Here is a 24,356-nt window from a genome sequence, read left to right as displayed (position 1 = left end):
ATATATATATATATACATATATATGCATATATATATACATATATACATATATATATATATATACATATATATATAATTATTCACAACCAAATAAATTATTTGCTGCAAAAACGTAATTTTTAAAATTTAAAATCCATTAATTTTGTTTGCAAATATTGTTTGGTTACAAATACTATTTGTTGTTTGGTTACACATTGAGAAAATGGTCTCTCTGTAGTGTTGCCGGCCGCACATTCAACACCGTTTTAACAGCTGTAAAATCATCTCTGCTGCGCCCCCTGGTGAACAAATCATGCAACAGCATCTGTTTGAAGCACCGTTTTAGTACGTGAACATTTAATGTTTTTATTGATCGAAACAATGTGACAACATAGCAAATACAAAATATTAAAAGTCAACAAAATTAAAGCACAGACTGATTCATTAAAATTAGCAATGAATTAAAAGAATTTGCCGGAAAAGTAGAACAATTTGTCTTTTGATGGGGAACATTTGTCAAAAAGCCCAAAGAGAAGCGAAGGGTCTTTCTTGGTGGTGCAGTCATCCCTTTGAGCCTGGCTTGAGAGTGCTGAAGGGTTTTGAGTTCCTCAGCGAGGCGGAGATCTCCTGCAGGAAGGCGGCGATGTGCAGGTCTTTCTCGGACTTCCTGCCGTCAAAGATGACCACCAGAGTGAAATGTGGCTCGGGCCGGGTCAGATAGTAGGTGCTCTGGACCTTGTCGTCATAGAAGTGGACCACCTTGTCCAAAGTGTTGAGCTCGGCCGCGCGGTCCCCCATCATCATGATGACGTTGGGCCAATGTGTGAGTGGGCGCTCGCCTGACGGAAGCGAAACCACGGCGGGGAACTGCTCCACCCCCTTGGGCGCCTCTCGGTACGAGTGGGGGTGGTGGTAGCCGTGGCCCTGGAAGCTCACGGAGCCGCGGTTGTCGAACACCAGCGACACGTTGCTGGCGTCGTGTTTGCGCACGAAGGAGCAAATCTTACCGTGGTAGTCGGGGGCGGTGCGGGCGGTCAGGGCGCGCATGTCTGCGGGCGCCGTCTGCCGACTCAGCGCCTCGTGGAAGTAGAAGCTGAACTTAGCCAGCAGCGCCGCCTGGAAGCGCTGCAGCCAGGCGTAGAGGTGCGGCGGCTGCACCGCCTTCTGGGACTGACCTCCGAATAGATGCTTGCGAGTCTCTCTCTGCCGCTGGAACAGCTGACTCCAGGCGCCCAGTTTGGTGGTGGCGCCGTGCAGGTTGAGCAAGGCGGGCAGGAAGTGCCACTCGGACACTTGGGCCTGGCAGCGCAGTAACTGGGTCACCACGTCCACCTCCGTCTGGAAGCTCTCCTCCACTCGGCCCAGGATGGGATGGTGGAACCTGCAGACAGCGTCATTAATCACAGTGTTTACCACACATTCATTTATTTGTGGCGGCCCGCCACGAAAGAATGACGTCCGCCACAAATAAAATTAAAAAATAAAAAATAATTTTTTTTTTTTTTTTTTTTTTTTTTTGTCCTGTCCAGCTTCTCAGGCAAATCATATAGTTGATGTAGATGTAGATGATCATATAGTAGATGTAGATGTAGATGATCATATAGTTGATGTAGATGTAGATGATCATATAGTTGATGTAGATGTAGATGATCATATAGTTGATGTAGATGTAGATGATCATATAGTTGATGTAGATGATCATATAGTAGATGTAGATGTAGATGATCATATAGTAGATGTAGATGTAGATGATCATATAGTTGATGTAGATGTAGATGATCATATAGTTGATGTAGATGTAGATGATCATATAGTAGATGTAGATGTAGATGATCATATAGTTGATGTAGATGTAGATGATCATATAGTTGATGTAGATGTAGATGATCATATAGTTGATGTAGATGCCCATATAGGCTGTTGAGATTTACTTTACAAAAGAGAAGTGTAGGATACTTCACTTGTTGCCTTACTTGTATTTGACCACTACTGTTTTCTGTTTATTTGTTACTGACTGTGGCAGGACACCTCTGCCTCTGTTTCACTTTATGTTGCTGGTAAATAATATGCTTGTAGTAGTAGGCTAAAGTTAAATTATTTAGTATAAACTAATTAAAGGGGCAGAGCTTTAAGAGACATTTTAGCTTTTATATTTTTAAGATATATTTTTTAATAACCACAATTAATAAATATATTTCAGTGAATAACTTATTGTTCAAATCTGTATATAAATATGTACATAAAGTGTTGTAATTATATTGTAAAATGGATGGATGGATGGACGTTTAAAACAAAACTGTTATTATTAATTAGTAAGTATACATTTTTTGAGCCTTTTTAGAGAAAATCATATGATTGTAGTACATTATGCAAATTACTCGATGATGTCATGGTGACCACGCCCATAACCACGCCCCCACAGCCACAGGTATCTTGGCAGTTTATGGGAAACACTGAATCACACAAAGAGGACATGACTTCCCCTAGGGCGGGGGTCAGCAACCCGCAGCTCTAGAGCTCTTTAGCGGCGTCCTGGTGGCTCCATGGAGCTTTTTCCAAAATAGTATGGAAATGAGAAAAAAATGGGTAAAAAACTTTTTATGTTTTATTATGGTTTCTTTAGGACAGTGGTTCTTAACCTTGTTGGAGGTACCGAAGCCCACCAGTTTCATATGCGCATTCACCCAACCCTTCTTTAGAGAAAAACACTTTTTTTTCTTAATTTAATCTTAATTTATAAATTTGAATCATGAAATGATGTTATTATATTAAAGAAACACTAATCAATATATTTATTTACAAACAGAAAGTTACAGGAATGTACACATGATCCCTTGTTTACATCTCATTGTGCAACATGTGAATGTTTTAGTGGGAACTAAATCTGAAAGGGGTACAAATTATTTCCAAAGCAGGACCTCCACCCAGACATACAATACTAGTACACAACAATATGAAAAACAATATTTGTTGTTATTGTCATTATAAGTGGGCCAAAAGACTTACATTAGAAAACATGGAAATGACTGCTGTCATTTGATTATAATAATAAAACATTGAACTTGTTATTTAGTCATGTTTGGGACAGGTGTGGCCACAGTGTGCACGTCTGACTTCGCGCACATGTGCTCCACTGAATCCTCAAGAAGTGATCACACATATGGAAAATTAGAGGGAACATTGTTTGGGGGTATCCATAAGACGCCGATAGGGAGAAGTTTTTATTTACACGATGAGTCGGGTGTGTCCTGACCTCCTCGGTGGAGGCTCCACCGAACCCCTGAGGCCGACTCACCGAACCCCTAGGGTTCGATCGAACCCAGGTTAAGAACCAGTGCTTTAGGAGGACAAACACGACACAAACCTTCCTAATTGTGAGAAAGCCCACAGTTTAATATGTTTGCGCTTCACTGATGAGAGTATTTGGTGAGCGCCGTTTTTGTCCTACTAATTTCAGCGGCCCTTGAACTCACCTTTGTGCCGACTGTGACTCAACAGGTTGTGTGCATGTACAACTTTCTCCGAGGCTGCCACAGAAAGACGTGTTTTATGCCACTCCTTCTTTGTCGCATTTTGTCCACCAAACGTTTTGTACTGTGCGTGAATGTTATTGACTTGTTATGGAGTGCTAATCAGGAATATTTGGTGACTGCATGACTGCAAGCTAATCCAAGCTAACATGCTATTGTACGTATTGCATCATATGCCTCGTTTGTAGCTATATTTGAGCTCATTTAATTTCCTTTACTTATGTCCTCTGTGTATTTAATGTATTTTTGTTTCATGAAACATTATCTGTATGTAATATTGGCTGCATTTCCGCAGCAAACGTTACCCATCTTGCAAAGATTGTAATAAATCCATGAGAAGAAGACGACCCGCCGTTTCCTTTAACTTGGACACACACATCTACACCTTTGGCCATTCTAAGACAGTCATTTCCAGGAGTTATCTCACCCTCTGAGAAGTTTTATGAATGTTTTCCAATGTATTGTAAAAATGTGTAGAATAAATATTACGTTTTAACATTTCTGTCAACTATGTGCCTGCGACACATAGTCATTTTGATAGTAGGCTAATTAGCCACTTACATCATGTGTTGCCTTCATTATAACACTTAAATAAGTCTTTTCATTTTTTGCGGCTCCAAACCAATTACTTTTTTGTATTTGTGGTCCAATATGGCTCTTTCAACATTTTGGGTTGCCGACCCCTGCCTTAGGGAAAGTCATCTTGACTTCCTGCATTCAGCACTTTTCATCTTCCAGCCTCATTATGTCACGCCGCTGCAATTATTGTCATCTTCAAGTCTAAAAAAGAACAAAAACCCCAGAGGACTCACTTGGAGCTGTACTTGTGCAGGACGCCATCCAGCGCCGTCACCAGCTCCTCACAGCTGACGTTCTTCTGGCCGGCCAACACGTGCATCTTCTCGTAGAGGTCGGCCATCTCCACGCGGGCCTGCGTGAAGTGGCACAGCTGCTCCGACAGGTGAGACAGTAAGTCCTCCAGGTAGGAGGCGGAGCCTTGCTGGCCGTGGCGCCCCGTAGTCACCACCTTCCTCAGCTCGTTGTACAGCGACGTGTAGATGGTGCGGATGGAGTCCTTGCGGCTGAAGAAAGACTGGCCACCTGCGGGGTGGAACAGTTTGAGTTTATTTGGAACATGCAAGCATACAACATGATACATCACAATTTCCAGTTTTCTCTTTTCAACATGTTGGAAAAGGAGTAGGAAGAAGCAGAGATTTAATCCTACCCCTTTTCTTTTACATAACAGTTGCTAAAACTTTTGTTCACTTCCTGTTCTCAATTTATTCACAATATACTCCATAAGTAATCCCAATAAAATAAATAAATAAATAATACTCGGTGAAGTAAGTTACATTTCATATGGTGAGTTAAATGGACTGAAGACTCGGGGTTGCCAACCGTCCCTTGAAATATGGAACTGTACTGAATTGAGAGACAAAAGTACACATTCTGTATTGAGCTGTCAAGGGACGCACTTTGCTCCGTATTTTTATTATCATGAGAAGGAAGGGTTGAACAAGCTCAACCTGTAAGTCTTCCATTTACTCCCCACCCTGCTTCTTCTTCTTTTTTACTTTCGGCGGATGGCACCATGCGCATAACCGTAGCTCCGACGCCCTGAAATTGACTCAGCAGTACCACCTATCGTTGTATGGAATATAAGTTTTAACCTGGAGAAAATTGTTTGTATACTTGCAGAAAATAGTTTTTATACTTAAAATTATTCATAATTTTTTTTTTTTTCATTGAAAAAAATATTTTTATACAGTCGAATATTTTTTTGTTAAAGAAAATTGTTTAACACTTGCAAATCCTTTTTTTACTTGCAGAAAATAGTTTTAATAATTGCGAATTGTTTTTTAACTCGGAGAGAAACATGTTTATGCTTGCAAATCTTTTTTGCATTAAAGACATTTTTTTTTACGAGCGAATCATTTTTTGCATTAAATAAAAATACTTTTTTTACATGCGAATATTTTTTTCCCATTAAGGAAAATCGTTTTTATAGACTTGTGACAATTTTTTTTCATTTAAGAAATATGTTTTAAATTGTTTTTTTACTTGCAGAAAATTGTTTTTATACTTGCGAATTATTTGTTTAATCAAGAAAATTTTTTTTTAACTGTCAAATTAAAAATATTTTATAGTCGAATATTTTTTGCTTGAAGAAAATTGTTTAATACTTGCAAATCCTTTTTTTACTTGCAGACAATTGTTTTAATAACTGAGAATCGTTTTTAACTCGGAGAGAAAAAAATTTATGTTTGCAAATCTTTTTTGCATTAAAAATGGGGCCATTGCATTAAATAATATCGTTTTTATAGTTGTGACTAATTTTTTTCATTTAAGAAATAGGTTTTCATACTTGCAAATTGTTTTTTTACTTGCAGAAAATTGTTTTTATATTTGCGAATCCTTTTTTTTTTAATTAAAGAAATATTTTCTTTTAACTGTCAAATAATTTTTTTCATTGAAGAAAAATATTTTTATACAGTCAAATATTTTGTGGTCGAAGAAAATTGTTTAATACTTGCAAATCCTTTTTTTTACTTGCAGAAAATTATTTTAATAATTGCAAATGTTTTTTAACTCGGAGAAAAAATAATTATGCTTGCATTAAAGACTTTTTTTTTTTACTACCGAACCATTTTTGACATTAAAGAAAAACACTTTTATACCTGCCAATATTTGTTTTAATTGAAGAAAATCGTTGTTATTGTTATGTGACTCATTTTTTTCCATTTAAGAAATATGTTTTAATACTTTCAAATTGTGTTTTTACTTGCAGAAAATTTTTTTTATACTTGTGAATCTTTTTTTTTAATTTTATTTATTAACACAATAGTTTTGTAATCTAAAAAATATTTTTTTCCCATCCATCCATCCATTTTCTATAGCTATTTTTTTTCATTGAAGAAAAATATTTTTAAACAGTCTAATATTTTTTGGTTGACAAAAATGGTTTAATACTTGAAAATCAATTTTTTTACTTGCAGAAAATTGTTTTAACAATTGCGAATGTTTTTTTAACTAGGAGAGAAAAATGTTTATGCTTTTGCATTAAAGACTTTTCTTTCAACTTGCAAATCATTTTTTTCTATCCATCCATTCATTTCCTACCGCTTGTCCCTTTCGGGGTCGCGGGGGTGCTGGAGCCTATCTCAGCTGCATTCGGGCGGAGGGCGGGGTACACCCTGGACAAGTCGCCACCTCACAGATAGACAGACAACATTCACACTCACATTCACACACTAGGGACCATTTAGTGTTGCCAATCAACCTATCCCCAGGTGCATGTCTTTGGAGGTGGGAGGGGCCTATCCCCAGGTGCATGTCTTTGGAGGTGGGAGGGGCCTATCCCCAGGTGCATGTCTTTGGAGGTGGGAGGAAGCCGGAGTACCCGGAGGGAACCCACGCAGTCACGGGGAGAACATGCAAACTCCACACAGAAAGATCCCGAGCCCGGGATTGAACTCAGGACCTTCGTATTGTGAGGCACATGCATTAACCCCTGTTCCACCGTGCTGCATTCATTTTTTTTCACTAGAGAAAAATTATGTTATAGCTGTGAATATATTTTTTCATGGAAGAAAATCGTTTTTATAGTTGTGAAGCATTTTTTTCATTTAAGAAATATGTTTTAATACTTGCAAATAGTTTTTTACTTACAGAATTGTTTTTGTTTGTTTGTTTTACTTTCAAATTGTTTTTTTAATTGAACCGTTGGGCGTGAGTAAAAACAATATGTGTTTGTGTGAGTTTAGGCAGTAATTTCAATCCATAATATATTCGACAGATGTTTGATTGATGCAAAATGTGCTCTTTTGTATAGTAGTCCAGGTCAGTGTTTTTCTAGTGTGCCGTGAGATACAGTCTGGTGTGCCATGGGAGATTATGTAATTTCACTTATTTAGCTTAGAAATATTTTTTGCAAACCAGTAATTATAATCCGCCAATAATGTGCCGTTGTTGAGTGTCTGCACTGTCTAGGGCTCGGCAGAGTAACCGTGTAATACTCTTCCATATCAGTAGGTGGCAGCAGGTAGCTAATTGCTTTGTAGATGTCGGAAACAGCGGGAGGCAGCGTGCAGGTAAATAGGTATTTAATGCTTAAACCAAAAATAAACAAAAGGTGAGTTCCCCCATGAAAAGGCATTGAAGATTAGGGAAGGCTATGCAGAACGAAACTAAAACCTAACTGGCTACAAAGTTAACAAAAACGGAATGCTGGACGACAGCAAAGACTTACTGTGGAGCAGATGTACATCCGTACATGATATGACCATCAACAATGTCCCCACAAATAAGGATAAAAACAACTGAAATATTCTTGAATTGCTAAAACATAGCGGTCAAGGAAGACATGAAACTGCTACAGGAAAATACCAAATAAAGAGAAAAAGCCACCAAAATAGGAGTGCAAGTCAAGAACTAAAACACTAAACACAGGAAAACATCAAAAAACTCCAAATAAGTCAGGGCGTGATGCGACAGGCGGTGACAGTACACCTACTTTGAGACAAGAGCTATAGTGATGCATGCTTGGTTATGGTTTAAAGTCATGTCCAACAATTGCGACGACGACTTTTTATTGTCAATATCGGCTGCTGAGTTTAATTCTCTAATGATTTCTGCTGGTGGTGTGCCTCCGCATTTTTTGCAATGAAAAAAATGCGCCTTGGCTCAAAAAACGTTGAAAAACACTGGTCCGGGTGCTTCCCTTCAGCCTTTGCAGGTGTGCCTTATTTTTTAGAGGGAGTTGGCAACTCCAGTTGTGCTGTGGCGCCCTCTAGTGGCTAAAGGGAACAAACTTTATTACGTTACCCATTTTCTGTCCCAGGAACGTCATGTTGTGATAGGCCTTCTCTGCCGCCACCAAGTGAGCCAGCGCGGCTAAGAGCGCGGTCCAAATGGTGCCGGAGCTTTTGTTGCTGTCCTTCTCCTTCTCCACGTAGTCCTTGGCCCGGTCGAAGGAAAACATGCCGAGCTGCGTGAAGAAGCTCTCCAGGATGGCTCTTTCCCGGGGGACGGGCCGCAGCTCCTCCGCCTCCGCCATGATCAACTAACTTGCTAACAAAGTTTGGGCGAATAAAACACCGTTCGTCCCTCAAAATAAACACTTATACGCAGCTCGGGGTCAAATCATGACATGGCGATAATCAGGCGTATCGCTTCGTGTTGTGAATCATTTTAAACATGCAGTAATGAACATTTTCACGACAGCCATCTTGCTAGCGGTCAGCCGCCATGTTGGCCCGTCTTCCTGTAAACAATACGGCAAGTCCGAAGGGACAAAAGGCTCGCTTATGGAGGCGTATTTAACGCAAAAAAAAACATATACCAATTTTTGGACTTAAATCATACAGATACACAACATTTCATATAATTGTATTTTACATTATGTGTACAGTACAAAAATACTTATTTTCTCACTGATATAATTACCTATTCCAGTGTTTTTCAACCTTTTTTGAGCCGAGGCAAATTTTTTTCATTGAAAATATCCGGAGGCACACCACCAGCAGAAATCATTAAAAAAAAAAAAGAAACTCCATCCATCCATACATTTTCTACCGCTTATCCCTTTCGGGGTCGCGGGGGATGCTGGAGCCTATCTCAGCTGCATTCGGGTGGAAGGCGACTACACCTCAGACAAGTCGCCACCTCATCGCAGGGCCAACACAGATAGACAGACAACATTCACACTCACATTCACACACTAGGGCATGGGTGTCCAACTCTGGCCCGCGGGCCAAATTTCCTCCTGGGAGTCTTCCAAACGCCAGCCAGCCAGCCAAACGAGTGCTGGCCCAGTCACATACCATGTGCGGCTTCTGCACGCACACACATCAGAATGCAACGTATACTCCATCAACAGCGATACAGGTTACATTGAGGGTAGCCGAATAAAAAACTTTAACACTGTTAAAAAATTTACGCCACACTGTGAATCCACACTAAACCAGAACCCTTTGCAGCACTAACTCTTCCGGGACGCTACAAGGTGTGTGTGTGGGGGGAGGTTTGGTGGTAGCGGGGGTGTGTGTGTGGGGGGAGGTTTGGTGGTAGCGGGGTGTATTTTGTAGCGTCCCGGAAGAGTTAGTGCTGCAAAGGATTCTGGGTATTTGTTCTGTTGTGTTTATGTTGTGTTACGGTGCGGATGTTCTCCCGAAATGTGTTTGTCATTCTTGTTTGGTGTGGATTCACAGTGTGGCGTATATTTCTAACTGGGTCTGAACGATGTTAGAATGGATGAAAAGCGGACGTGACGATAGCTCGTAGAGTACGTTAAAGGTTCATTTGTTCAACCTTGGCCCGCAGCTTTGTTCAGTTTTAAATTTTGGCCCACTCTGTATTTGAGTTTGACACCCCTGCACTAGGGCCAATTTAGTGTTGCCAATCAAACTATCCCCAGGTGCATGTTTTTGGAGGTGGGAGGAAGCTGCAATTTCATGTCGCAATTGTTGGACATGACTTAAGCCGTAACGAAGCATGCATCACTATAGCTCTTGTCTCAAAGTAGGTGTACTGTCACCACCTGGCAAATCACGCCGTGACTTATTTTGAGTTTTTTGCTCTTTTCCTGTGTGTAGTGTTTTAGATCTTGTCTTGCGCTCCTATTTTGGTGGCTTTTCCTGTTTTGTTGGTGTTTTCCTGTAGCAGTTTCATGTCTTCCTTAAACACTATTCCCCGCATCTGCTTTGTTTTAGCAATCAAGACCATTTAAGTTGTTGCTATCATTCTTTGTGGGGATATTGTTGATGTCATGTCATGTTCGGATGTACTTTGTGGACGCCGTCTTGGCTCCACAGTAAGTCTTTGCTGTCGTCCAGCATTCTGTTTTTGTTTACTTTGTAGCCAGTTAGGTTTTAGTTTCGTTCTGCATAGCCTTCCCTAAGCTTCAATGCCTTTTCATAGGGACACTCACCTTTTGTTTATTTTTGGTTTAAGCATTAGATACGACGACAAACCCTCTCACAACGTGTTCCCGAAATCTACAAAGCAATTAACTACCGGCTGCCACCTACTGATATGGAAGAGTATTACACGGTTATGCTGCCGAGCTCTAGACAGCACCGACACACAACAACGGCAGATAATTTGCAGATTGTAATTAGTGGTTGGCAAAAAATATTTTTAACCCAAATAGTTGAAATTACATAATCTCCCACGGCACACCAGACTGTATCTCACGGCACACTAGTGTGCCGCGGCACAGTGGTTGAAAAACACTGACCTATTCTATAAAATATGATTACAGATTCTGATAGATTTAATGTCTCTCTGCTAAAAGGTTGACTCTCTCCAAGCAGACATTTCTATGACTAATAAACTACTTTTAAAGTGCGTAAAATTGAAATAACACATTCATCTCATTTAAAAAACACTTTAAGACCAATGTGGGAAACCAAAGCCCAGATGACAAACTTATGGGAAGGAAATCAATATTTTGCTTCTGTCACATTGTCAGCTTTGTCCGCCAACCATGAAGTCATTCGGCTTGAACTTCTTGTTGTTGTTGTTGCAGTGCTGCAAGTCGGCCAGCTGCTGGGGTAGTGACCTTGTGTGTCAGCGTGTCTGTGATTGTTTTGGGTTTTTTTGTCATTTTTTTTAAATGTTATTATTTATTTTTTTCTCTCCTTTTTTTTTTTTTTTCCCTCAGGCGGAGGATTTGCCAGGGCTGGTGCTGGATGTTCCATCTCCATTGTTGGGGTGGGTGGTTCCCACGGCCCCTCGGGTCTGGGCGTCCCGCCTTTCTGCCCGCGTTGGGTGTGGTCTCTCGCTGGCTTGGGGGCTGGCTGTCCCCTGCTTCTCCCGGGCGCGTCTGTCTATGGCCTGCTGCTGGACCTGCCGGGCGGCACGGTCGCTGGCCATCCTGGCTGCGTGGGGCTGAGGATCCCTTGTTCCCTGGGCGCCACACCTGCTATTTTGGCTTGGGCTCTCTGGGTGCCTAGGGCCGTACTTTGGCTCCCGCACACACTGGGAGACAAATATATTGTACATACAAATGCATATACCTACTCACACACAATTATACATACATACTGTATATACACACATACATTCATTCATTAATACATACATACGCGTACACCAAACCTAGGCAAATTAAGGCCCCGGGTGCCGTTAAGATTTTCAATCTGGCCCGCTGGACATTCCCAAATAATTTTTTTAGATCTTTAAGATGAAAACTGTAGCTGCCATTATGATGTGCAGTGATGTTTTCTAATGACCGTAAGTCTTGAACTATACAAAGTATTTCAATGATTGGAATCTGCGCTTATGGATGATATACCAGTTACTATGGTAATCTAACTAGTTACTATGGTAATCAAAGTCAGTGGTTCTCAAATGGGGGTACGGGTACCCCTGGGGGTACTTGAAGGTATGACAAGGGGTACGTGAGATTTTAAATTTAAATGTCTGTCAAAAAGAACTGTGAAAAGAAATGCAACAATGCAATATTCAGTGTTGACAGCTAGTTTTTTTGTGGACCCATCCATCCATCCATCCATCCATCTTCCTCCGCTTATCCGAGGTTGGGTCGCGGGGGCAGCAGCCTAAGCAGGGAAGCCCAGACTTTCCTCTCCCCAGCCACTTCGTCCAGCTCCTCCCGGGGGATCCCGAGGCGTTCCCAGGCCAGCCGAGAGACATAGTCTTCCCAACGTGTCCTGGGTCTTCCCGGTGGCCTCCTACCGGTTGGACGTGCCCTAAACACCTCCTGAGGGAGGCGTTCGGGTGGCATCCTGACCAGATGCCCGAACCACCTCATCTGGCTCCTCTCGATGTGGAGGAGCAGTGGCTTTACTTTGAGCTCCCCCCGGATGGCAGAGCTTCTCACCCTATCTCTAAGGGAGAGCCCCGCCACCCAGCGGAGGAAACTCATTTCGGCCGCTTGTACCCGTGATCTTTTCCTTTCGGTCATAACCCAAAGCTCATGACCAAAAGTGAGGATGGGAACGTAGATCGACCGGTAAATTGAGAGAGCATTACTGAAGATACCGCACCGATCCGCCTGTCGATCTCACGATCCACTTTTCCCTCACTCGTGAACAAGACTCCTAGGTACTTGAACTCCTCCACTTTGGGCAGGGTCTCCTCCCCAACCCGGAGATGGCACTCCACCCTTTTCCGGGCGAGAACCATGGACTCGGACTTGGAGGTGCTGATTCTCATCCTAGTCGCTTCACACTCGGCTGCGAACCGATCCAGCGAGAGCTGAAGATCCTTGCCAGATGAAGCCATCAGGACCACATCATCTGCAAAAAGCAGAGACCTAATCCTGCAGCCACCAAACCGGATCCCCTCAACGCCTTGACTGCGCTTAGAAATTCTGTCCATAAAAGTTATGAACAGAATGGGTGACAAAGGGCAGCCTTGGCGGAGTCCAACCCTCACTGGAAACGTGTCCGACTTACTGCCGGCAATGCGGACCAAGCTCTGACACTGATCGTACAGGGAGCGGACAGCCACAATCAGACAGTCCGATACCCCATACTCTCTGAGCACTCCCCACAGGACCTCCCGAGGGACACGGTCGAATGCCTTCTCCAAGTCCACAAAGCACATGTAGACTGGTTGGGCAAACTCCCATGCACCCTCAAGGACCCTGCCGAGAGTATAGAGCTGGTCCACAGTTCCACGACGAGGACGAAAACCACACTGTTCCTCCTGAATCCGAGGTTTCCGACTATCCAGCGTAGCCTCCTCTCCAGTACACCTGAATAGACCTTACCGGGAAGGCTGAGGAGTGTGATCCCACGATAGTTGGAACACACCCTCCGGTGCCCCTTCTTAAAGAGAGGAACCACCACCCCGGTCTGCCCATCCAGAGGTACTTCCCCCGATGTCCATGCGATGCTGCAGAGTCTTGTCAACCAAGACAGCCCCACAGCATCCAGAGCCTTAAGGAACTCCGGGCGGACCTCATCCACCCCCGGGGCCTTGCCACCGAGGAGCTTTTTAACTACCTCAGCAACCTCAGCCCCAGAAATAGGAGAGCCCACCACAGATTCCCCAGGCACTGCTTCCTCATAGGAAGACGTGTCGGTGGGATTGAGGAGGTCTTCGAAGTATTCCCTCCACCGATCCACAACATCCGCAGTCGAGGTCAGCAGAACACCATCCGCACCATACACGGTGTTGACAGTGCACTGCTTCCCCTTCCTGAGGCGGCGGATGGTGGTCCAGAATCGCTTCGAAGCCGTCCGGAAGTCATTTTCCATGGCCTCGCCGAACTCCTCCCATGTCCGAGTTTTTGCCTCCGCGACCGCTGAAGCCGCACACCGCTTTGCCTGTCGGTACCTGTCCGCTGCCTCCGGAGTCCTATGAGCCAAAAGAACCCGATAGGACTCCTTCTTCAGTTTGACGGCATCCCTCACCGCCGTTGTCCACCAACGGATTCTAGGATTACCGCCATGACAGGCACCAACTACCTTGCGGCCACGGCTCCAATCAGCCGCCTCGACAATAGAGGCGCGGAACATGGTCCACTCGGACTCAATGTCCAGCACCTCCCTCGTGACATGTTCAAAGTTCTTCCGGAGGTGGGAATTGAAACTCTCTCTGACAGGAGACTCTGCCAGACGTTCCCAGCAAACCCTCACAATGCGTTTGGGCCTGCCAGGTCTGTCCGGCATCCTCCCCCACCATCGCAGCCAACTCACCACCAGGTGGTGATCGGTAGAAAGCTCCGCCTCTCTCTTCACCCGAGTGTCCAAAACATAAGGCCGCAAATCCGATGACACAACTACAAAGTCGATCATGGAACTGCGGCCTAGGGTGTCCTGGTGCCAAGTGCACATATGGACACCCTTATGCTTGAACATGGTGTTTGTTATGGACAATCTGTGACGAGCACAAAAGTCCAATAACAAAACACCACTTCGGTTCAGATCCGGGCGGCCATTCTTCCCAATCACGCCTCTCCAGGTTTCACTGTCGTTGCCAACATGAGCGTTGAAGTCCCCCAGTAGGACAAGGGAATCACCCGGGGGAGCACTTTCCAGTATTCCCTTGAGTGTATCCAAAAAGGGTGGGTACTCTGAACTGCTGGTTGGTGCGTAAGCACAAACAACAGTCAGGACCCGTCCCCCCACCCGAAGGCGGAGGGAGGCTACCCTCTCGTCCACCGGGTTGAACTCCAAAGTACAGGCTTTGAGCCGGGGGGCAACAAGAATTGGTACCCCAGCTCGTCGCCTCTCACTGCTTTTAACGCCAGTGTGGAAGAGAGTCCAGCCCCTCTCGAGAGAACTGGTTCCAGAGCCCTTGCTGTGCGTCGAGGTGAGTCCGACTATATCCAGCCGGAACTTCTCTACCTCGCGCAAAAGCTCAGGCTCCTTCCCCCCCAGCAAGGTGACGTTCCACGTCCCAAGAGCTAGCTTATGTAGCCGAGGATCGGACCGCCAGTGCCCTGCCTTTGGCTGCCGCCCAGCTCACAATGCACTCCTGTATGGCCCCTCCCATGAGTGGTGAGCCCATTGGATTTTTTAGGGTTAGGGTCAGGGTTAGGGTTAGGGTTAGGGTTAGGGTTAGGGTTGGGGTTGGGGTTGGGGTTAGGATTAGATTTAGGGTTAGGTTTAGAGTTAGGGTTAGGGTTAGGCAGGGTTAGGGTTAGGCAGGGTTAGGGTTAGGTTTATGGTAAGGATTTAGGGTTAGGGTTAGGGTTGGGGTTAGGGTTAGGGTTAGGGTTAGGGTTAGGGTCAGGGTTAGGGTTAGGTTTATGGTAAGGATTTAGGGTTAGGGTTAGGGTTAGGGTTAGGGTTAGGGTTAGGGTTGGGGTTAGGGTTAGGGTTGGGGTAGGGTTAGGGTTAGGGTTGGGGTTAGGGTTAGGGTTAGAGGGTTAGGTTTGGGTTAGGGTTGGGTTTGGGTTAGGGTTAGGGTTAGGGTTAGGGTTAGGATTAGAGTTAGGGTTTGGTTTAGAGTTAGGGTTAGGGTTAGGCAGGGTTAGGGTTAGAGTTAGGGTTAGGGTTAGGGTTAGGGTTAGGGTTAGGGTTTGGTTTAGAGTTAGGGTTAGGGTTAGGCAGGGTTAGGGTTAGAGTTAGGGTTGGGGTTAGGGTTAGGAGAAGGGGGAGGGGTTAGGGTTAGGGTTAGGGTTAGGGTTAGGGTTAGGGTTTAGGGGTTGGGTTAGGGTTAGGGTTAGGGTTAGGGTTAGGGTTGGGGTTAGGGTTAGGGTTTAGGGTTAGGATTAGGGTTAGGGTTAGTGTTAGGTTTGGGTTATGGTTAGGGTAGTAGTGGACTTGAAGTGGGTGTGGCATGGAAGGGTTAGGGTTAGGGTTAGGGTTAGGGTTAGGTGTTGGGGGGTTAGGGTTAGGGTTTAGGGTTAGGATTAGGGTTAGGGTTAGTGTTAGGTTTGGGTTAGGGTTAGGGTAGTAGTGGACTTGAAGTGGGTGTGGCATGGAAGATTGTTTGGAACCATAACTGATTTAATGAGCCATTCGCAGTTTCACTGTCAAACTCGTTTGCACTTGCACTTGCATGGCTTAATCTTTGAGACCAGCATATGCAACTGGCAGGATCAACCAGGTAGACCGTTGTTTTTGTGGACATGTTCCATAAATATTGATGTTAAAGATTTTTTTTTTGTGTGAAGAAATGTTTAGAATGAAGTTGATGAATCCAGATGGATCTCTATTACAATCCCCAAAGAGGGCACTTTAAGTTGATGATTACTTCTATGTGTAGAAATATTTATTTATAAATCAATCACTTGTTTATTTTTCAACAAGTTTTTAGTTATTTTTATATCTTTTTTCCAAATAGTTCAAGAAAGACCACAACAAATGAGCAATATTTTGCACTGTTATACAATTTAATAAATGAGAAACTGATGACATAGTGCTGTATTTTACTTCTTTATCTCTTTTTTTCAACCAAAAATGCTTTGCTCTGATTAGGGGGTACTTGAATCAAAAAAATGTTCACAGGGGGTACATCACTAAAAAAAGGTTGAGAACCACTGATGGTTCTAAGTCACAGCAGCTCAGACGAGGTACCAAGCAGTGTGAGTGGGGAGCGTTTCCACAGAGTGTTTCCAGAGCCCGAAATGCGGGTGTCAGGGACAGACGCGGAAGGAGATTTTTTTTACAACAAAGTTCTAAAGCTTAGTGATACATCAGATGTATCAGATTGTAGATGGTTGGTTTTTTTACCCTTCGCGTTCATATTTCGCTGTGTTTGTTGCATTTTTGTTTGTAAAATATGTCGAGCGAGAGGGTGTGTGACGTTCATATGTTGTCAATATTCAGTGTTTTATCGGTCATATTGTAAATCCCACATTCTTTATTTTCATGTACATTCTGGCTGTCTAATTCAGTAAAAAAAAAAAAAATCCCATTCTGTTTTTTAAGGCGGTCGGTCATAACATTTTTAGCATTCAATCAGACATTATTGTGAGGTTTTGTATTAGTGCTCCTAAAAATAGATATACCGGCCCCCAGACACATTTTTTTTCTCTAAATTTGGCCCCCTGAGTCAAAATAATTGCCCATGCCTGGCGTACACAAAGGTACGCGAGCACATACATACTGTAGGTACCTACTCATGCATTTAATCACGTTTCTTCAAACATATATTCCCTTTGGGGAAACTGGATAACACACTGACATAGCTTAACCTATTTACTATAACAATCTACAAGGTTAAAATTAGAGATGTCCGATAATATCGGACTGCCGATATCATCGGCCGATAAATGCTTTAAAATGTGATATCGGAAATTATCGGTATCGGTTTCAAAAAGTACGGAGTGGTACACGGACGTAGGGAGAAGTACAGAGCGCCAATAAACCTTAAAGGCAGTCCCTTTGCGTGCCGGCCCAATCACATAATATCTACGGCTTTTCACACACACAAGTGAATGCAAACGCATACTTGGTCAACAGCCATACAGGTCACACTGAGGGTGGCCGTATAAACAACTTTAACACTGTTACAAATATGCGCCACGCTGTGAACCCACACCAAACAAGAATGACAAACACATTTCGGGAGAACATCCGCACCGTAACACAACATAAACACAACAGAACAAATACCCAGAACCCCTTGCAGCACTAATTCTTCCGGGACGCTACATTATACACCCCCCGCTATCCCATACCCCCCCCCCCCACCTCAACCCCACCCCCCACCCCCCCAACCCCGCCCACCTCAATCTCCTCATGCTCTCTCAGGGACATACTTGCCAACCTTGAGACCTCCGATACCGGGAGGTGGGGGGTGGGGAGGGGGCGTGGTTGGGGGCGTGGTTAAGAGGGGAATATATTTAAGCTAAAATTCACCAACTCAAGTATTTCATATATATATATATATATATATATATATATATATATATAATATATATATATATATATATATATATATATATATATATATATATATATATATATATATATATATATATATATATATATATATATATATATGTATGAAATACTTGACTTTCAGTTAATTCTAGCTATATATATATATATATATATATATATATATATATATATATATATATATATATATATATATATATATATATTTATTTTATTATACATATAAATAAAATAAATACTTGAATTTCAGTGTTCTGGAGGCTATCCAGTAGATGGAAGTATTGTCCTGTTTAAGAGTGTCACAACATTGCTGTTTACGGCAGACGAACTGCTTTACGGTAGACTAAACGTGACTGCTGTTGTTGTGTGTTGTTACCGCGCTGGGAGAACGTTAATGAAACTGCTTAACAATAAACCAACATAAGAAACCAAAAACTGGCCCTCGATCATTCTACAGTTATGACGTCATTGGGCAGGCAAGCTGTTTATATTGTGGGAAAGCGGACGTGAGAACAGGCTGTCCCCACTCAGGTCCGCATTGAGGTGGAGGGGGCGGGGCCTTCAGCTCCGGCTGAATACCGGGAGTTTGTCGGGAGAAAATTTCTGCCGGGATGTTATCGGGAGAGGCGCGGGAGTCTCCCGGTAAAAACGGGAGGGTTGGCAAGTATGCTCAGGGAGAGCATGTCCCAAATTCCAAGCTGCTGTTTTGAGGCATGTTAAAAGAAAGAATGCACTTTGTGACTCCATGTTTGTGTTTTTTTCCATAACTTGAGTTGATTTATTTTGGAAAACCTTGTTACATTGTTTAATGCATCCAGCGGGGCATCACAACAAAATTAGGCATAATAATGTGTTCATTCCACCACTGTATATATCGGTATCTGTTGATATCGGAATCGATAATTAAGAGTTGGACAATATTGGAGTATCGGATATGGGCAAAAAAGCCATTATCGGACATCTCTAGTAATAATGTTCATTGTCATTTCTGCGTTATTAATATTTACGTCACTAACTGCTTCTTTGCTATCACTTTTCCTATCCTACTTGTTTGTATCGTATTTGCTGATGCTGTTCTGTTGTTGTTGTTGTGGATGTTATTGTTGTGTTTGTTGTTGTTGTCTCTCTGTCTAATCCCCCTCTTGTACCTGCAATTTCCCCCTCTGTCGAATAAGGCAACAAGAGAAGTACCCCACGCTTCTCCCGTGAAGTGAACATGCACAGCAGATATGAGCATCTACATCAACAATGTGGTCTGCCTGATAGGACAACAAAGATTGTTGTTGCTTTGGCGAAAAAGTGTAACAAATCTGCTACTTCAATCCATGCTGCACGCCACGCTAGTGAATGTTTTTCCCATCTATTAAATACATCTGCTTGACACCTCAGCTGATTCTTGATAAGGTAAAAGTAATATATCTGGTGTGCTGAGTCATTACCACAAGTGTGTGTAACCATAGGGACACGGATAACATCAGGAACAGTAAGATATGAACTCAGAAGGTCAACACGGTGTGCAAACCCTCACTTGTTGCACTCGAAATGCAGTTTTGCATAAAACCGCATTGCAGCCCTGCAGGCCCAGGTTTCTTGTCTCAAGGTTCAGGATGGTTCAGGGATGGTTTTCGCAAAAACAGAGCGACGTTTGTGCGTTTCTTGGCATCGAGCAGCGTGGCATCTCGCAAAGGTCAATGCAGACACGATTTAGCGCCTAAACCACACCTGCCACTGTGATAGAAACCAACAACATGTGCTTTGGACCGTCATGCAGTACAGGTGGACTCTTGTTCAAGTTGCGCCGCACTTTTATTTTGAAAGCCACCAAACACTTTGGAAGGGGACGCAGAGGAGTCCGGATGAGGGATACACTGATGGTACCTCAACTTGAGAGTGTTTTGAGATAAGAGCTGTCTCTCAGCTAATTTTTTAGGCTTTAAGTTGCAAGCACAACAGCGCCATTAGTTGGCACAGCAAATGTCACATTTGACCCCGTAAGATCCGCCTTAGACATCTGGTTATTCTCGCTAGCATTAGCTTTTAGCCAGAGAGTTTGAAGGACAGCCCTAAGAATAAAAAGATGACTGCAGTTTGAGTGTGCCACTGAAAAAAGCACCAGCTGTAAATGTTGAAATAATTGAAATGGTGGACATTTATCGATCAAAATATGTAGAAGCTGATGATGGTGTGTTTGACTAGGTAGGTAGTGTTGCGTCTGACCAGTCTACCTCTCAGGGAATTAAAGTCACTGCTCAATCCCAAGTTCTTTCGATGACATATATGTTGAGTAAGAAGGACCATCAAGACAGAATAGGAATATTATCAAGTTTTACTGAAGCTTCAGGAGACCAGCCCATCACCAATACAGTCATACTGGCTTCTCGAATTGGTCTAACATTCAAACAGGAACAGACAATTTATTGAACACAAAAACAGTCCCTCCCCAGAAAGGATTGAAACCTGATTGATTGATTGAAACTTTGATTAGTAGATTGCACAGGAATGCCTCCCCCTTCCCTAACACTGATAAGATAAGGAAGGGGATGCATCTCTCTCTCTCTCACATTCCAATACCAAAAACACTACACAGACATCTGCAGACAAAGACAAACAAGTATAGAGAGTATACATGGAAAAATACTAGCTGATCCAAACATGACTATGAACAAAGAAAGAACTCAAACATATATGCATTCTCCACAGTAGGTAGGTAGGTCTTTATTGTCATTGCGCAAGTACAATGAAACTTTGTTTTCAGCACAAACCCGTTCAAGATTAGACAAACAAACAGCGTACAGGGTTACAGAACAGGAACGCTGATGGGTCGCCACAAGGCGCCCCCGTAAAAGATGGGAAAAAGGTCAACGCTGGGGAAGGATGAGTAAAAAAAAAATAGAATCTAGACTGGGCTCCAAGTGGGAAAAAACCTCCATAGCAAAGCACATATACATGTTAAAACATACATCTCCAGATATTTAGCAACAGAGGGGAGGGAGTGGGGGGGTCACGGTGGCAGGCTGCAGCTCTTCAGGCGCTGCCCAGCCGTCCATCACCCCTAAGGGATTCGCGTCAAGGGCGTTGGATGTGTGTGTGGCGTATATTTTTGTGGATGCATGTGTGTGTGTAAGCCTAAGTCTCTGTTCCGCGGCCTTGGTGTCGTGCAGCCGATAGTCAGTGCAAAGTCAAGAACAACAGGTCTGTGTTCAAGAGAGACGAGAAGGGAGTTTGTTGTGTCTTCGCCGCACTGTCCTTCAGGAGAGTCTCGAAGCCGGGGAAACAATCCAAGTTAGAAGGTTTGTGAAAATAAAATTTGCTTTTCACTCTAAAATGTCTATGACTGGTCCTCAAATTCGTCCTGCAGGGCAGACAGTCCGATGTTATCCAAATCACAAGAGTGTCCACAGTTCTTCCCGCATCCTCAAATCATTTGTGGCAGCTTTGGGGGTACTTTGAAGACTGCCAGCAACTTCCAATTTGTCGACAAACCAGACCGCTTCACACCTCCAACAAGTCAATAACATCAACAAAGCTCACCTTTGTGCATTCACGCACGTCATAAAATGTTTGGTGGACAAAATGAGGCAAAGAAGGAGTGCCATAAAACACGTCTTTCTGTGGCAGCGTCGGAGAAAGTTGTACATGTAAACAAACTACGGTGAGTTCATGGGCCGCTGAAATTAGTAGGACAAAACAGCGCTCGCCAAACACTCTCATCAGTGAAGCATGTATAACATAAACAGTGGGATTTCTAATAATTAGGAAGGTTTGTGTCATGTGTGTCCTACAGAAACCACATTAAAACTCAAATATATATTTTTCCCCCCCTCTTTTTCCATTTTCACACATTTTTGAAAAAGCTCCAGGGAGCCACTAGGGTGGCGCTAAAGAGCCCCCGGCCTAAGTATTCATTAAAAACAAGGCAAAGGGTTTTATTTAACAAGTATATTTAATATTTTTGGCCACAGTAACAATACACGCAGTTTGAACAGTAACACTGTGTTTAAAATAAGAAAATAAAACACGAATCACTTAACTAAGTAATTATTTGGTATACGTGTACCACGACTGGTACCGCAGTTTGAGAATCACTGGTATAATTACAATTATAATAATAATAATATATATGAACTGGAATGAAGACTATGATGGATGTGGGGGCGATAGCTGGTTCCCACTAGGCACCTCGCCTAAGGGCAGCCAGTCCAATATGTCAGTTCAATGTATGCGACATGCCAACGTGACGGCCATCTTAGCAGGGGCAACTTTCCCATTAAGACACTGTAATACAATGTCAATATTGGAAATGAATCGCTTATTTCTTAACCCATTTTAATGCGGTTTACTTTATTAACATAAACACATGTGCTAATATACACAACATTGTATTTATTTGTTAAAAAAAAAAAAAATCTTACCTATGATCAATTTTTGCCAATATTTTAAATCCTAGCCGCACAAGTTTCAGGAAAATTTGTAAATTTTTGTTTTAATTTTGCACTAAAAAACAATTATGGAATCATTTACTTCACATGAATTAGTTTTAGTGCCAAATATACTTTAAATTAAATTCAAGCTTGATTAAGAAATTACAAACCCCGTTTCCATATGAGTTGGGAAATTGTGTTAGATGTAAATATAAACGGAATACAATGATTTGCAAATCCTTTTCAAGCCATATTCAGTCTTTAGTGCTACAAAGACAACTTATTTGACGTTCAAACTCATAAACTTTTTTTTTTTTTGCAAATAATAATGAACTTAGGATTTCATGGCTGCAACACGTGCCAAAGTAGTTGGGAAATGGAATGTTCACCACTGTGTTACATGGCCTTTCCTTTTAACAACACTCAGTAAAGGTTTGGGAAGTGAGGAGACACATTTTTGAAGTGGAATTCTTTCCCATTCTTGCTTGATGTACAGCTTAAGTTGTTCAACAGTCCGGGGGTCTCCCTTCTGCTATTGCAGGTGCCACACATTTTCAATGTCTGGACTACAGGCAGGCCAGTCTAGTACCCGCACTCTTTTACTATGAAGCCACGTTGATGTAACACGTGGTTTGGTATTGTCTTGCTGAAATAAGCAGGGGTGTCCATGGTAACGTTGCTTGGATGGCAACATATGTTGCTCCAAAAGCTGCATGTACCTTTCAGCATTAATGGTGCCTTCACAGATGTGTAAGTTACCCATGTCTTGGGCACTAATACACCCCCATACCATCACACATGCTGCCTTTTACACTTTGCACCTAGAACAATCCGGATGGTTCTTTTCCTCTTTGGTCCGGAGGACACGACGTCCACAGTTACCAAAAACAATTTGAAATGTGGACTCGTCAGACCACAGAACACTTTTCCACTTTGTATCAGTCCATCTTAGATGAGCTCAGGCCCAGCGAAGCCGACGGCGTTTCTGGGTGTTGTTGATAAACGGTTTTGGCCTTGCATAGGAGAGTTTTAACTTGCACTTACAGATGTAGCGACCGACTATTTACTGACAGTGGGTTTCTGAAGTGTTCCTGAGCCCATGTGGTGATATCCTTTACACACTGATGTGGCTTGTTGATGCAGTACAGCCTGAGGGATGGAAGGTCACGGGCTTAGCTGCTTACGTGCAGTGATTTCTCCACATTCTCTCAACCCTTTGATGATATTACGGAGCGTAGATGGTGAAATCCCTAAATTCCTTGCAATAGCTGCTTGGGAAAGGTTGTTCTTAAACTGTTCAACAATTTGCTCAGGCATTTGTTGACAAAGTGGTGACCCTCGCCCCATCCTTGTTTGTGAATGACTGAGCATTTCATGGAATCTACTTTTATACCCAATCATGGCACCCACCTGTTCCCAATTAGCCTGTTCACCTGTGGGATGTTCCAAATAAGTGTTTGATGAGCATTCCTCAACTTTATCAGTATTTATTGCCACCTTTCCCAACTTCTTTGTCACGTGTTGCTGCCATCACATTATAAAGTTAATGAATATTTGCAAAAAAAAAAAAGTTTATGAGTTTGAACATGAAATATGTTGTCTTTGTAGCATATTCAACTGAATATGGCTTGAAAAGGATTTGCAAATCATTGTATTCCGTTTATATTTACATCTAACACCATTTCCCAACTCATATGGAAACGGGGTTTGTAAAAAAAACGTTTCACATCAATAAAAATGTGTGATGTTTTTATTGTAATGGGGTTGGGAGGGTCTTAAAACCTTGTATCTTCTTCCATGGCTGGAGTTTGCACCATGGACTCGACATTTTGCTACGTAGACCAAATGCGGCAGACAAACAGGAAAAAAGGCAACGTATGCGAGTTCATGGAAATGCAATTGTTTAATCATTTCATGTTGCAACGATTTACAGTGAAATACAGTTTATATTCCTGAAGTCATCAACACGGGCCCATCCTTGGCGCTCCTGGGGAAATTTGCCTCGACCACCCCCTAATTATTAACACTCATAACATATAAATACAAAACGGGCATGAAAACCACATTGACCTCAAACTGGAGCAGCAAAGACCGAATTC

The 24,356-nt window shown here is 42.8% G+C and overlaps 1 protein-coding gene across 1 annotated transcript; it reads right to left on the bottom strand.

Moving 5' to 3' along the window:
• Positions 1-266: 266 nt before the first annotated feature.
• kics2 (KICSTOR subunit 2) lies at positions 267-8,790 on the bottom strand. Its single transcript, XM_062067168.1, has 3 exons — positions 8,337-8,790; positions 4,322-4,610; positions 267-1,360 (listed from the first exon to the last, which is right to left on the bottom strand). The coding sequence occupies exons 1-3, from the start codon at positions 8,566-8,568 to the stop codon at positions 541-543; spliced, it is 1,341 nt and encodes a 446-aa protein (XP_061923152.1). The 5' UTR covers positions 8,569-8,790; the 3' UTR covers positions 267-540.
• Between the last annotated feature and the right edge of the window lie 15,566 nt (positions 8,791-24,356).

The sequence above is a fragment of the Entelurus aequoreus genome, linkage group LG12 (genome assembly GCF_033978785.1).
Source record: "Entelurus aequoreus isolate RoL-2023_Sb linkage group LG12, RoL_Eaeq_v1.1, whole genome shotgun sequence".
In the NCBI taxonomy this organism is placed as follows: Eukaryota; Metazoa; Chordata; class Actinopteri; order Syngnathiformes; family Syngnathidae; genus Entelurus; species Entelurus aequoreus.
Note: the sequence above shows the minus strand (reverse complement) of the source record. Positions and strands in the feature narration are given on the sequence as shown.